This window comes from Balaenoptera ricei, chromosome 6 (genome assembly GCF_028023285.1).
Source record: "Balaenoptera ricei isolate mBalRic1 chromosome 6, mBalRic1.hap2, whole genome shotgun sequence".
NCBI lineage: Eukaryota > Metazoa > Chordata > Mammalia > Artiodactyla > Balaenopteridae > Balaenoptera > Balaenoptera ricei.
Window position 1 is genome coordinate 66,977,136 of NC_082644.1, and position 16,682 is coordinate 66,993,817.

General features: G+C 37.4%; 1 protein-coding gene across 4 annotated transcripts in view; it reads right to left on the reverse strand.

Annotated features, from left to right (window-relative positions):
• Nucleotides 1–16,299, reverse strand: part of RIC1 (RIC1 homolog, RAB6A GEF complex partner 1) — a 133,104-nt gene extending 116,805 nt beyond the window's left edge. For 2 of the 4 annotated variants that reach the window (XM_059924775.1, XM_059924776.1), the window contains exon 1: nt 15,788–16,299. In XM_059924775.1, coding sequence (XP_059780758.1) covers nt 15,788–15,931 — 144 coding nt within the window. In that variant the 5' untranslated portion in view covers nt 15,932–16,299. The remainder of the gene's footprint in view (nt 1–15,787) is intronic. The other 2 variants (XM_059924779.1, XM_059924774.1) reach the window with 1 other exon arrangement.
• Nucleotides 16,300–16,682: the final 383 nt, after the last annotated feature.

The window sequence follows — 16,682 nt, forward strand, 5'->3', positions numbered from 1 at the left end:
AAAAATAAATAAATTAATTAATTAAAATAACTTAAGGAAAAAAGAAAAAAACCTTTACAGACAAGCAAAAGCTAAGAGAATTCAGCACCACCAAACCAGCTTTACAACACATGCTAAAGAAACTTCTCTAGGCAGGAAACACAAGAGAACGAAAAGACCTACAATAAAAAACTCAAAACAATGAAGAAAATGGTAATAGGAACATACATATTGATAATTTCCTTAAATGTAAATGGATTAATTACTCCAACCAAAAGACAAAGACTGACTGAATGGATACAAAAACAAGACCCATATATATGCTGTCTACAGGAGACCCACTTCAGACCTAGGGACACATACAGACTGAAAGTGAGGGGATGGAAAAAGATATTCCATGCAAATGGAAATCAAAGCTTGAGTAGCAATACTCATATCCAACAAAATAGACTTTAAAATAAAGGCTATTATAAAACACAAGGAAGGACACTACATAATGATTAAGGGATCAATCCAAGAAAAAGATACAACAATTGTAAATATTTACACACCCAACACAGGAGCTCCTCAATACATAACACAAATGCTGACAGCCATAAGAGAGGAAATCAACAGCAACACAATAATAGTAGGGGACTTTAACACCTCACTTTCACCAACGGACAGATCATCCAAAATGAAAATAAATAAGGACACAGAAGCTTTAAATGATACATTAGACCACATGGACTCAATTGATACTTATAGGACATTCTATCCCAAAACAGTATACACGTCTCAAGTACTCATGAGACATTTTCCAGGATAGATCATATCTTGGGTCACAAATCAAGCCTTGGTAAATTTAAGAAAACTGAAATCATGTCAAGCATCTTTCCCAACCACAATGCTATGAAGCTAGATATCAATTCCAGGAAAAACAACTATAAAAAATACAAACACATGGAGACTAAACAATACACTACTAAATAACCAAGAGATCACTGAAAAAATCAAAGAGGAAATCAAAAAATACCTAGAAACAAATGACAATGAAAACACAATGACCCAAAACCTATGGGATGCTGCAAAAGCATTTCTAAGAGGGAAGTTTATAGCAATACAATCCTACCTCAAGAAACAAGAAAAATCTCAAATAAACAACCTAATCTTACACCTAAAGCAATTAGAGAAAGAAAAACAAAAAAACCCCAAAGTTAGCACAAAAAAAGAAATCATAAAGATCAGACCAGAAATAAATTAAAAAGAAATGAAGGAAATGACAGCAAAGATCAATAAAACTAAAATCTGGTTCTTTGAGAAGATAAACAAAATTGACAAACCATTAACCAGATTCATCAAGAAAAAAATGGGAAAAGACTCAAACCAACAGAATTAGAAATGAAAAAGGAGACGTAACAACTGACACTGTAGAAATACAAAGAATCACGAGAGATTACTACAAGCAACTATATGACAATAAAATGGGCAACCTGGAAAAAATGGACAAATTCTTAGAAAAGCACAACTTCCTGAGACTGAACGAGGAAGAAATAGAAAATATGAACAGACCAATCACAAGCACTGCAATTGAAACTGTGATTTAAAATCTTCCAACAAACAAAAGCCCAGGACCAGACAGCTTCACAGGTGAATTCTATCAAACATTTAGAGAAGAGCTAACACCTATCCTTCTCAAACTCTTCCAAAATATAGCAGAGGGAAGAACACTCCCAAACTCATTCTATGAGGCCACCATCACCCTGATACCAAAACCAGACAAAGATGTCACAAAAAAAGAAAACTACAGGCCGGTATCACTGATGAACATAGATGCAAAAACCCTCAACAAAATACTAGCAAACAAAATCCAACAACACATTAAAAGGATCATACACCATGATCAAGTGGGGATGCAAGGATTCTTCAATATACACAAATCAATCAATGTGATACACCTTATTAACGAACTGAAGGATAAAAACCATATGATCATCTCAATAGATGCTGAAAAAGCTTTTGACAAAATTCAAAACCCATTTATGATAAAAACTCTCCACAAAGTAGGCACAGAGGGAACCTATCTCAACATAATAAAGGCCATATATGACAACCCCACAGCCAACATCCTTCTCAATGGTGAAAAACTGAAACCATTTCCTCTAAGATCAGGAACAACACAAGGTTGCCCACTCTCACCACTATTATTCAACATAGTTTTGGAAGTTTAGCCACAGCAATCAGAGAAGAAAAAGAAATAAAAGAAATCCAATAAAATCGGAAAAGAAGTAAAACAGCCACTGTTTGCAGATGACATGATACTATAGAGAATCCTAAAGATGCTACCAGAAAACTACTAGAGCTAATCAATGAATTTGGTAGAGTAGCAGGATACCAAATCAATGCACAGAAATCTCTTGCATTCCTATACACTAACAATGAAAAATTTGAAAGAGAAATTAAGGAAACACTCCCATATACCACTACAACAGAAAGAATAAAATACTTAAGAATAAAGCTACCTAAGGAAACAAAAAACGTGTATGGAGAAAACTATAACACTGATGAAAGACATTAAAGACAATAAAAACAGATGAATAGATACACCATGTTCTTGGATTGGAAGAATCAACATTGTAAAAATGACTATACTAACCAAAGCAATCTACAGATTCAATGCAATCCCTATCAAACTACCAATGGCATTTTTCACAAAACTAGAACAAAATATTTAACAATTTGTATGGAAACACAAAAGACCCCGAACAGCCAAAGCAATCTTGAGAAAGAAAAACGGAGCTGGAGGAATCAGCCTCCCGGACTTCAGACTATACTACAAACCTACAGTAATGAAGACAGTATGGTACTGACACAAAAACACAAATATAGATCAATGGAACAGGTTAGAAAGCCCAAAGATAAACCCACACACATATGGTCACCTTTGATAAAGGAGGCAAGAGTATACAATGGAGAAAAGACAGCCTCTTCAATAAGTGGTGCTCGGAAAACTGGACAGCTACATGTAAAAGAATGAAATTAGAACTCTTCCCAACACCATACACAAAAGTAACCTCAAAATGGGTTAAAGACCTAAATGTAAGGCCAGACACTCTAAAACTCTTAGAGAAAAACACAGGCAGAACACTCTAAGACATCAATCACAGGAAGATCCTTTTTGACCCACCTCCTAGAGAAATGGAAATAAAAACAAAAATAAACAAATGGGACCTAATGAAACTTAAAAGCTTTTGCCCAGCAAAGGAAACCATAAACAAGACGAAAAGACAACCCTCAGAATGGGAGAGAATATTTGCAAACAAAGCAACTGACAAAGGATTAATCTCCAAAATATACAAGCAGCTCAACAGCTCAGTATCAAAAAAACAAACAACCCAATCCAAAAATGGGCAGAAGACCTAAACAGACATTTCTCCAAAGAAGATATACAGATTGCCAACAAACACATGAAAAGATGCTCAACATCACTAATCATTAGAGAAATGCGAATCAAAACTACAATGAGGTATCACCTCACACAGGTCAGAATGGCCATCATCAAAAAATCTACAAACAATAAATGCTCGAGAGGATGTGGAGAAAAGGGAACCCTCTTGCACTGTTGGTGGGAATGGAAATTGATACAGCCACTATGGAGAACAGTATGGAGGTTCCTTAAAAAACTAAAAATAGAACTACCATATGACCTAGCAATCCCACTACTGGGCATATACCCTGAGAAAACCATAATTCAAGAAGAGTCATGTACCACAATGTTCATAGCAGCACTATTTACAATAACCAGGACTTGGAAGCAACCTAAGTGTCCATCAACAGATGAATGGATAAAGAAGATATGGCACATATATACAATGGAATATTACTCAGCCATAAAAAGAAACGAAATTGAGTTATTTGTAGTGAGGTGGATGGACCTAGAGTCTGTCATACAGAGTGAAGTAAATCAGAAAAAGAAAAACAAATACTGTATGCTAACACATGTATATAGAATCTAAAAAAAAATGGTTCTGATGAACCTAGGTGTAGGACAGGAATAAAGACAAAGACGTGGAGAATGGACTTGAGGACACGGGGAGAGGGAAGGGTAAGCTGGGACGAAGTGAGAGAGTAACACTGACATATATACACTACCAAATGTAAAACAGACAGCTAGTGGGAAGCAGCTGCTTGGAACAGGGAGATCAGCTGGGTGCCTTGCAACCACTTAGAGGAGTGGGATAAGGAGGGTGGGATGGAGATGCAAGAGGGAGGGGATATGAGGATATACATATGCATATAGCTGATTCACTTAATTATACAGCAGAAACACAACATTGTAAAGCAATTATACTCCAATAAAAATGTTTTACAAAAAAAACGAGATACCACTTTGCACATTTCAGGATAGCTATAATCAAAAAACAAACAAAAAAGAGAAAGTGTTGGCACAGATGCGGGAAAATCGAAACCCCTGTATATTGCTGATGGGAATGTAAAATGGTGCAGCTACTGTGAAAAACAGTATGGCAATCAAAAAAAGAAAAAGCAGTTTCTCAAAAAATTAAACACAGAACTACCATATGATCCAGCGATTCCACTTTGGGGTATATACACAAAAGAATCAAAAGTAGGGACGCAAACAGATATTTGCACACTGATGTTCACAGCAGGACTATTCACAGTAAGTGAAAGCAACCCAAAGAGTGGATGCAACCCAAGTGTCCATCAACATATAAATGGATAAACAAACTATAATACACACCTACAATGAAATATTATTCAGCCTTAAGCAAATTTTGGTACATGCTATAACATAGAAGAACCCTGAAGACATTCTAAATGAATTAAGTCTAGCACTTAAGGTCAAATATTGTGTTTCCACACTAGTGAAATTCATAAGGAAAGAAAGTAAAATAGTGGTTGTCAGGGGCTGGGAGGAGGGGGAAATGGGGAGTTACTGTTTACCAGGAAGGGAGTTTCAATACGGGAAGATGAAAAAGGTCCTGAAAATGGATGGTGGTGATGGTTGCACAAATGTGAATGCACTTAATGTCACAGAACTGTATATTTAAAAATTATCAAAACAGTAAATTTTACGTACATTTCATCACTTTAGAAACATAAAAGTAAAAAGAAGGGATGAAAAATTTGCTATATTTTACTGGAATTAATTCAGTATTAACTTGAAGTATACTGTAATAAGATTCATTTTTTAATTGCTAGAGCAACCATTAATAAAATAACTCAAAAAGTATGATTAAGAAATCAAAGCAATTAAAGGAATAACGGGTAAACAAAAAACATGTGAGGTGTAGAAAAGAAATAACAAAATAGCTAATGTAAATCCAACCACATCAGTAATCACATTATATGTGAACGGACTAAACACTCCAATCAAAACGCAGGAATTATCAGACTGGATTTTTGAAACAACAGCAAAAAAGCAAGATCTAAGTATATGATATCTATACAAAACAGAGTTGAGACTGAAAGACATAAGCAGTTTGAAAGTAAAAGGGTGGAAAAAGATATGTCACACAAGTGGTAATATTAAGAGAACTGTAGTGGCAATGTTAAGGCAAAACAAAATACACTTCAAGAAAGGGAACATTACTAGAGAGAGGGAATTTCATAATGATAAATCAGTTTATACAAAGGGAAGATAAAACAATTATAAATGTATACAAATCTAACAACACAGCCCAAAAACACATGAAGCAAAAACTGACAGAACTCAAAGAAGAAACCGGCAATTCAACAACAGAGTTGGAGCCTTCAATCTTCACTTTCAATAACTGATAGAACTAGACTTAACATTAGCAAGGCTACAGAACACTTAACAACCATGTCAACCAATTTAACCTAATATTTAGAGAACACTCTGCCAACAGCAGAACACATTCTTTACAAGTGCATACTGAACATTCACTTACACAAACCATATGTTAACCCATAGAACAAGTGTTAATAACCTTAAAAGAATAAAATCACCCAAAATATATATTCCCCAACCACAATGGAATTACGCTAGAAATCAATAACAGAAAGAATTTGGGAAATCCTCAAATATTTAGAAATTAAACCGTAACACTTCTAAATAATCCATGATTCAAAGAAATTGGTTAAATTTTTAAAACTGAACTAAATGAAAACAAAATTGTAACGTATCAAAGTTACGGTGGGGCAGGCGATGAATGCGCAGAACACAGAGAATTTTTAGGCAGGAAAAATACTCTGTATGATATTACGATGGATATGTGTCATCAGACATCTGTCCAACCACACTGAACACACATACGAAGAGTAAACTCTTAGGTAAACTATGAACTTTGGGTAAGTACGACGTGTCAATGTAGGTTTATCCTTGGTTTAAAAAAAAATGTACCATTCTGACGACTGATGTTGATAATGGGGGAGGCTGTGCATGTGTAAAGGGGGGGGATATGGGAAATCTATGTACCTTCCTCTCAATTTTACTGTAAACCTGAAACTGCTCAAAAAAAAAGAAAAAAGTTATGGAATACAGCTAATACAGTACTTAGAAGAAAACTGAGAGCTTAAAATGCCTATTTTAAAAAAAGAAATGACTCTAATTAATAACCTGTTTTCAACCTAGCAAAATTTACTTTACTTTTAATTTGCTTTATACAAATTAAACCCAAAGCTGAAAAAAATAATTTTTTAAGAAAATTCAATGCAGAAATCAATAAAATAGAAAACAGAAAATTAACAGACTAAGATCAGTAAAACCAAACGCTGGTTCTCTGTAAAGATCTAAAAAATTGATAAAATTTTAACTAGACTGATGTGGGGAGTCCCTTGTGATTCCGTATCAATTTTAGAGTGATTTTCATATTTCTGCAAAAAAACACTGTTGGGATTGCACTGAATCTGTAGACTGCTTTGGGTACTACTGGCATCTTAACAATATTGTCTTCCAACCCGTAAAGATGAGATGTCTTTCCACTTATTTGCATCTTCTTTCTTTCAGCAATGTTTTGTAGTTGTTAGCCTATGTCTTCCGCCTCCTTAGTTAAGTTTAATCCTAAGTATTTTACTTTTTTTCCCAACAACCATTTTTTTAATTAACCGTTTTTAGTTAATTGACAATGCTGTGTTCGCTTCAGGTATACAGAAAAGTGACTCAGTTATATCAGATACACACACACATTTTTTTTCAGATTCTTTTCCATTATAGGTTATTACAAGACATTGAATATAGTTCCCTTTGCTACAGAGTAGATCCTTGTTTTTCATCTATTTTATACATAGTAGTGTGTATATGTTAATCCCAAACTCCCCCCACACCCTGTATTTTATTCTTTTTGATGTTACTGTAAATGGAACTTTTTTGTTAATTTCATTTCTGGATGCTCATTGTTTTTGTATAAAAATGCAACTGAATTTTGCGTCTCGATTTTATGTCCTGTAACTTTGCTGAATTTATTAGTTCTAACTACAAAAAAAACTACTGAAGTAAACAAGCTTTGGCAAGGCTGCAGATTAATATACAAAAATCAATTTTACATCTATATACCAGTAACAATCTGAAAATGAAATTACATTCAAAACAGCATCATAAAAGATAAATAAGATACTTAGAAATAAGTTTAACAAAAGTGAGAGACCTGTACACTGAAAACGAAAAAATACTGCCAACAGAAACTGTTTTTTTTATTTTATATTGGAGTATAGCCAATTAACAAGAGAAACTTTTTACAAACTAAATAAATGGAGAAACACTCATGTTTATGAGTGTCTGATTTAGTGCCATTTCCTGAAAATCCCAGCAAGGTTTTTCTTTCTTCTTTTTTCTTTTTTGGTAGAAATTGACAAGATGATCTTAAAAATTGATATAGAAATGCAAAGGATCTAGAATAGCAAAATAATTTTGAAAACAAAAAGTAGGACTTTCACCACCTTGCCATAAAAGCTATAGTGTGATGTCTGCCTGATGACAGACATACTGATTAACGGAATAGAATAGAAAATACAGAAATAAACCCTTACATTTATGGTCAACTGATTTTTGACAAAGATGCCAATGCAATTCAATAGCGAAAAGAGTCTTTCCAACAAATAATGCTAAAACAACTGGATCTACATGTAAAAAAGAAACTGAACTTAGACCTTTACCTCAAATCATGCATAAAAATCAACTCAAAACATGTGACAGACCTATGTATAAGAGTTCAGATGATAAAACTTACAAAAGAAAATACAGAACATGTCTGTGACCTTGGACCAGCCAAAGGTTCCTTAGATAAAACACAAAAAGCATGATTCATAAAAGAAAGAAATGATAATCCAGACTTCATCAAAACTAAACTTTTGTTCTTCAAAAGGTCACATAAAGAAACGGAAAAGACAAATCTAAGACTGATAAAATATATGCAAGTCATATATCTGATAAAGAATTTTTATCTAGACTATATAAAGAACTCTTACAACTCAATGGGACAAACACTCCAATTTAAAAAAAGGGGGAGCAAAGGATTTGAATAGATATTTCACCAAATAAGGTATACAAATGGCTAATAAACACATGAAAAGATGTTAAACATGTTTAGTCATTAGGAATATACAAATTAAAGCTACAATGAGATTACCACTACAAACCCACTAAATGGCTATAATAAAGAAGACTGACAGAAGCTTGACAACAACAAGTGTTAACAGGATGTGGAGAAACAGAAACCTTCATACACTGCTGGTGCGGATGTAAAATGTGACAGCTACTTTGAACATTTTGGCAGTTTCCTAAAAAGCTAAACACAAACTTACCATACGATCTAGCACTTCCATTCTTAGGTATCTCCCCAAGAGAAATGATAATATATAATCTCTCACACAAAAAAGTACACACAGATGTCTACAGTAGCATTATTCATAATGGTCCGAAATTAGAAACAATCGAACTACCCATCAACTGGTGAATGGACTAAAAAAATATATGGTATATCCATATAATGGAATAACATTCAGCAATAAAAAGGAGTACTGCCAAATCCAAAGGGACAAAAAGCCAGCCAATGATTTCCTGGGGCTGGAGTGGGAGCAGAGGTTGACCACAAATGGGCATAATACTTTTGAGGTTGCTATCAATGTTCTAAAACTAGACTGTAATGATGATTGCACAACGCTATTCATTTACTAAAAATCACTGTACACTTACAATAGATGTATTTTATACACCTCAATAAAGCTGTTTGAAAATTAAACCACAGCAAATTCTACTGTATATTTACAATAATATCCAAAATTTCGTATGTAAATTTAGGTATGATTTATGACTGAAATAAGGCAATCACTTGGGAGACAGGTTTGTGATAGCAACTCAAAGCAAAGCAATTATAATGAACTTAAAAGTAAGATACCTTGATCTCAAACAATTGATGTTTGCTGGTCAATTTTTTTAAAAAAAGAAGAAAATTAAGCAATTGTCTCACTCTGTGGCAAGTCTGAATTCTAGAACATTTTAAAATGCTTAAATTGTAAATTTATTTTTTCTAACCTGATAAACTGCATAATAAATGCTTTATTTAGCAGTAAATGGAATGCTTTAAGGCAATACTTTCTATACTATTTTAGGTAACATATAAACACTGTATTAAATATTTAATCATACGTGAGAAAATAAATTTTTTCAATTCTTCAATCCTTTTGATTTAGGTGAGGAAATCTGCATGAGGGGCTAGTTTACTTCTAAACACCTCTCATGTAATCTGCAAACTGCCGTTTTAAAGAAAAAGGTAAGAGCCTTTGGCAGGAAACTAGATTTTCATAACATTCTCTTCATTGTATTCCCTCATGCAGTAACCCTCTATTCATACAAGTGGTGCTAGTTTTCCATTTGTAATAAAGATATAAATTAATTTATTTTGAAAGAGAACTTCAAATCTAAAAGTTAGATTGGATAGGTACTATAAGGACAGGGGAAAAATCATGAGTGAGGTATGTTAAGAACCTAAATTTAGGAAACTTTGATTCCCATGTTGTAAAGCACACAGTCCACAGTAAACTCAGAATGAATGTTCACAAGTAAAATGGATCACTTTGATAATTCACAAGCACCTGAAGATAAGCAAAATGTCTTTAATGTTCTTATTCTGCTTCTTTTGTGTGTGTGACCTTCTTTTTCCATAGATCACATCAATATAAACACATACTAGGAACCAGGAGTTCAACTAGCTGTAATACTGCATAGTAGTTTAAGTTTTGGCAAACAGCAGATTATCTAATAATTAAAGAAGGACCCTTTATCATGTACCACTTTTTCCCCCAACTTTAATGAGCTATGACTGACATATAACACTGTATAAGTTTAAGATGTACATGTTGATTTGATATACTTATATATTGCAAAATGATTACCACCCTAGTCTTAGCTAACGCTTGCATCATGTCACATAATTACCGTTTCTTTTTTGTAGTGAACACATTGAAAATCTACTCTCATCTAAGCAAGTTTCAAGTATATAATACAGTATTATCAACTATAATCACCATGCTGTACATGAATTTACTCATCTTACAGCTGGAAGTCTATGCTCTTGGACCAACATCTCCCCTTTTCCACCCTCCCCAGCCCCTCGTACCCACCATTCTAGAATGTTTCTATGCATTCAGCTTTTTCAGATTCCATATATGTAAATGATATCATACATGAATTGTCTCTTGACTTATTCCACTTAGCATAATGCCCTCAAGGTCCTGCCATGTCGCCGCAAATGGTTTAAGATGTCCTTCTTTCTCATGGCTGAATAATATTCCACTGTGTATATGTACCACATCTCCTTTATCCATTCATCCATTGACAGATACTTAGGTTACTTCCACATCTTGGCTATTGTGAATAACATGTACCACTTTTCTAATACAATTTGGACTGTGTGTAATAAAAAAGTATTTAACTCACCTTCACTTATATAACCCTCTCTAATCAAATTTTTCTGATTTTAAGTTGTAACTTAGTATTACATTTTTTTAAGTTACATGTCAACATTTAAAAATCTTCCAATTATTAAAACTTGAAAAAATTCTGTGCTACGCATAGGACAGATATCTTAAATTCATTAATTTATTTTAAATACGTATTAAGCATGTGCTTTGTGCAAAGCATTATGGATGATACAAAATAAGATCACTTCTAAAATAACACAATGTTGTAACTCAATTACACTTCAATTAAATAAATAAATAAGACCACTTCTGCACTCCAGAAACTTACAATCTAGTTGGATAAATAAAGCACGCGAGCAAAACTACAGTACAAACAGTAGTTCATCAAAAAAAAAGAACACTTCTAATTACAGTAAATAAAGAATGACTCACAGAGCAGGATTTCAACAGTAGCTAAAGTTTGAATAATATTCTGATAGGCAGAGATGGGGCAAGAGAGCATTCCAAGAGGGGAGTGTCTCTGGTATCAAACTAAGGAGTCTGAACTTCATTCTTTAACCAACAGTGAACCCTAAATGACTTCCAACCAGTGAGTTTATAAGGAAGGCTCTTTGGAGGCATTAACAGAATAGGGGTGAAAAGGTGAGAAACAGGAGAGCTGGAAAAATATAGGTACAATACAAATTAAGTTACCTTCCTAAGGTCACACAGTTAACCATACACCTGATTCTTTGAACATCTATCTCATTGTTTTCCATTATTAGTATACAGCAACAAGAGGATAAGTTTCTATTCAGGGTTACTCAAAGACAATTTATTTCATAAGGCCAGTAATTATTTATCTATTTCAGCTTTTTATTAGTAGTGATAACTCACAAAATTTTCATTTATATTAACACACTAATATCTTTGGATAGAATGTTTTTTTCATACAATGTGCCCCTTAATCCCTTTCATATACTGCCTATTTATACTACCTTTTTCACAGGAGGTGTTCATATATTTGAAATAATCAATGACCTGAAAACTGAGATAAGACTAATTTAGAATTAGAGCATTCTAAGGTATCATTTTGTGGTTCACATTTGTAGACTTTTTGTACTCACAGTTAAGCAGTATATTAAAGGAATAATTCTAGGCTCTCTGATACAATACAAAACACAATTCATCTCACACAACACCCATGTCAATCATAAATCATAATGTGCTTTAAACAGCAGCTTCATCCTCAAAGCTGAAACTAGTCCTTTTACAATACCCTTGGCAGAAATACATCATCAACTGCTCCATCAAGTAAGTCCCACTTCTAGCACCCCAATCTAACATACATACCAAACCTTTTTTGAGTCCCCTTTTTTGGGTTCCAAAATATATGGATGATCCCTGTTTTAAGCTCAAGTAGTTTTTAAAACTCCTAAGTAGAATCACAAAGTAGAGAAAGCAATTTACATCAACATGTTACAATGAAAACAAGTCACATCCTCACACTAAAAATGAAATCAAAAAGCAAAATGAGCATCTACAGAAACTCTTTTGTTTATTAACACATCTGAAAAACACTATACTACATTTCTCAAACTTGGAGTCAGGAAAGAATTTTGAAGAGATATGATTCTATAACACTGGGATTCCAAATAGCTACTTAGAGTTTATAATAGTAGCTATATGAGGTATTGATACATATAAGCTCATTAGAAGACCCATAAAATGTACACAAGTTATCCTTAGAGATTTTATTTTAATGTTTCCATTGTCTCATGTCTAATCAACATTTTCCAGACAGCAATTCTTTTAGACATTAAAAAGCAAAACAAAACAGCTAGGGCTACCGCTGTGGCTCAGTGGTTAAGAATCCGCCTGCCAATGCAGGGGACACAGGTTCGATCCCTGGTCTGGGAAGATCCCACATGCAGCGGAGCAACTAAGCCCGTGCACCGCAACTACTGAGCCTGCGCTCTAGAGCCCGTGAGCCACAACTACTGGGCCCGCATGCTGCAACTACTTAAGCCTGAGTGCCTAGAGCCCGTGCTCTGCAACAAGAGAAGCCACCGCAATGAGAAGCCCGCGCACCACAAGGAAGACTAGCCCCCGCGGGCCGCAACTAGAGAAAGCCCAGGGGCAGCAACAAAGACACAAAATAAATTAATTAATTTTTAAAAAAACAGCTAGACTATCAAATGCGCGATCCTCCCACAAGGATAGTTTTTTCTTTTTAAAAATGCATTCCTCCTAAGTGAGTTTAACTTACTAAGAGAGCCCTAACAAAATTTCAAGTAAGCAAATCGTGTTATATCCTCTCATCTCTTTGAGCATGTTTCTCCCTGTCTCCAAATGCCCTCAAGCTGCTTTTAAGACCTCAAACTCCATAAAACCCTTCTTTAGCTCTTCAAAATTCACTTTATTCTGTAAAATTACTTGCATATACAATGTCTCCAAAATCAAAGCTTTCATGTTCTCACGCAAACATTTTAAACCAATTCACTCTAAATTATATAGAAATAACTGATAGCTACTCAATTTAGCTAGAGGTGTTTTCACTTCTAAAAGAAGTCTGTTGACCTAAATTATGTAAGTTAAAATAAATTTAAGTTTAGAAATTTAAAAATCAAAATAAAAACTGGGGTCTGGCACCTGTTCCTCCATTCACCCAGTTAAAGACCTTAAATTCATCTGGTCCAATACTTGATCTTTAAAGTGACAGTGATGCCAGAGATCAAAGTTAACCATTCGTAAACCTACAGTACCATGGAGCCTTCTCTAAGGTATTCCTGCATATCATTTCACATACTTCTGAACCCACAGATTCCGTACAAACTAACTTTTTGCACAGTGGATCTTAATGGTAGTGGCCCCAGCACTTCGGTAGGAAGTAGCTATCGGTGTGCACGGTGGGAATCTGAAGGAAAGGAGTATGAGTAGTTTTACATTCCAGGACTGCCTTTGATTTATTTAGTATCTAAGTCCAAAAGCAAAAAAACCTGATATTCTTAATATTCACAATATCCCTAAGAAAGTCAAGGCACATTTCTGTTTCTTCTACAGAAGAATAGTAGCCTACAGGCTTCTGGTCTATTCCTCCTTCAAATTAAGTTTAGTTCCGTCTAAAATTAAGTTAGGTCTGCCCTTTATAGAGATAAGGAAAGTTAAATTTTAAGCTTTACAAACAATTTGTTAAATTAGAGTGAAATTATGTACTAAATTCAGAAGGCAATTTAAAATTCAAGTTCTGGGCTTCCCTGATGGCGCAGTGGTTGAGAGTCTGCCTGCTAATGCAGGCGACATGGGTTCGCGCCCTGGGCTGGGAGGATCCCACATGCCGCGGAGCAGCTGGGCCCACGAACCACAACTACTGAGCCTGCGCGTCTGGAGCCTGTGCTCCGCAACGGGAGGGGCCGCGATGGTGAGGGGCCCGTGCACCGCGATGAAGGGTGGCCCCCGCTTGCCGCAACTGGAGAGGGCCCTCGCACAGAGACGAAGACCCAACACAGCCAAAAATAAATAAATAAATTTTAAAAAATAAAAATAAAATTCAAGTTCTAATTATTTTTTTCTTTATATGCTTTAAGTATAATAGTTATATATAACCAAATAAAATATTATTCAATTGGCATACACGATGTAAATGAATTAGTATCTCATTTAAGAACCATTTATATGCAATACATACATTCAAAAAATGCAATCAAGCACCAGACAGAAGAGTCACTGTTGTTTTATAACAGCCTATTTTGTTCTGATATATATTTAAAAATTAAATCAGCTAAAACTTAATGGCAAATAGTCTGACTTAAACACTATGATAGTCATATAAAAGAGATACCAGAAATATCTAAATCTCATCATCACTTTTACCAGGGCTGTGTGTGAGGGTAGTCGAGGGCCTTACAGGCATTCAAATGGTCAGATACACAGATGTGACAGTTTTAACTAATTTAACTAAAGCCAGTATTTCACACAGATCTAACAAAGCTAGGGTCACGACCTATTTCCACTTGGTAAAATTAGCTTTGAAAAGAGAACAACTTTACTCTGACATCGATTAGTACTGCCTTCGGGGGGGCATTTTTATACTCTGTTTTGTTGCTTTTATAAACAGAACCGTCACGGAAAATAAGGAGTATCCTATCCACCACTTATTTTTGAAGTTATCTACTCAGTAATTAGATACAAGAAATAAAGAAGCAAGATTCACAGAAAGCAAAAACAGAACACCGGTTCACGCTCTTCCCAAATTTTATTACTTCCAGGTGTGAATACCAGGAGCAGCGCGAACAGATTTGAGCTCTACTTCCGCTCCTACTAACCCCCTACAATTCTCTACAGAAGAGTGCAAGAGCAGCAGAAAAAAGAACTGGCCTGAAAGTGGAAAGGAGATGTTGGGGTGAGGCGAGGAGTTGGATTATCAGAACTTTAGTAAAAAATAACTCTGGCTGTAGTTGCTAGAAATAAGTTATCACAGCATGTAAAGTCTGACACTGGGTAAAGCCCAACAGGCTTTCCCTAACTTCAAAACAATGGCCTTTAGGGTAAGGAAGGGCTAGGAACAATACAGCGGCCAGATTCCTAATTGCGGAAAGTTTAAACAAATTTGTTCCTCAGCGAATGGGGGAAGGGAGAGGAGGGAAAGTCTGGGCTCTAACGAGGGAGCGCGTGGGGTCCGCACTGTGCGCGGCCGTCGGTCCAACGCAGGGAGGCGCTGGGATTTGGGGCAGCAGCGACGACATCCACCCTGGAGCCCTGACCGGAGGACGTGTTAGGACCCGGGGGTTCGTGCGGCCGAGTAGGTGGAACAAGGACGCCGACGGCGAAGACGAGTGGGTCCGGCGCGAAGGGGCAGGGGTCCCAGACTCTGGGTGGAAGCTGGGGGCGAGACGATGCCGGGACGCCGGGGAGGGAGAGGCGAGAGACGGCGGGCGGCTCTACTTACTCGGCTGTACCAAATGCTGAGGCGGGCCGGGGCCAGCACGGCGAAGAAAGTCCTCTGGGGGTCGGACTGAACGTGAAAAGGCGCCTCGGCCGGGCTCTCCAGAGGGCAGAGCAGCCTCTTGGGCCAGCCGCTCAGGAAATACATGGTCCGCGCGGAGCCGCCGACGCCGCGGCGCCCGGCGGCCCCCGGCCCCGTCCGTCACACTCCGCGGCCCGGGGCCGGACGCCCGTCTCCCACACCGCCACCGGCCGAGTCGGCGGCGGCGGCGGTGGCAGCTCAGGGCATTTGCCCGTTGGCCGGGCCGGGCCGGGCCGACGCGAAGCTAAGCGACGAAGGCACCCCCGCGCAGACGGGGCCCAGTGTGGGGGAGGGAGGGGGAAGGAGAGTCGGGACCGGCAGGGGGCGGGAGGAGCTGGAGAAGCTGGAAAAGCTGGAAAGGTCCGCCCCGGCCCCGCCCCTTCCTCGGGCCGACCTGGCGTCACCACGCCGCGCCGCGTGTGTCTGGCAGGGAGGGCTGCTGCGCGCGCGCGCGTACTGGAGACTTCTCCCCTCCCCCTCCCTCTGCTTTCTGAAACTTCGCCTTGGGCTTCACTTCAACACGCATGCGCCTTTGCCCCGCTCTTGCTCCTCTGTACCTCCCACTTGCAATGTAGAGCGTGTAGTCAGGGCTGGAAGGCGGGACCACCGCCTGAGACTCGGCGACAAGTGGGCCGAGCCAGCGAAACGCAGCTACAAGGCGACTACAAGCTGGAGCCGCCCCTTGCCTGGCCTAGCCAAATTTGACTTCCCTCGCGGATTGGTGCGGCCTCTGGTGGAGGCGGTCCCGGAGCTGCATCGCCGAGCGGGGGTGGGGGTGGGGGGAATTGCAGAGGAGGGCGAGTCACGTGACGCTCCG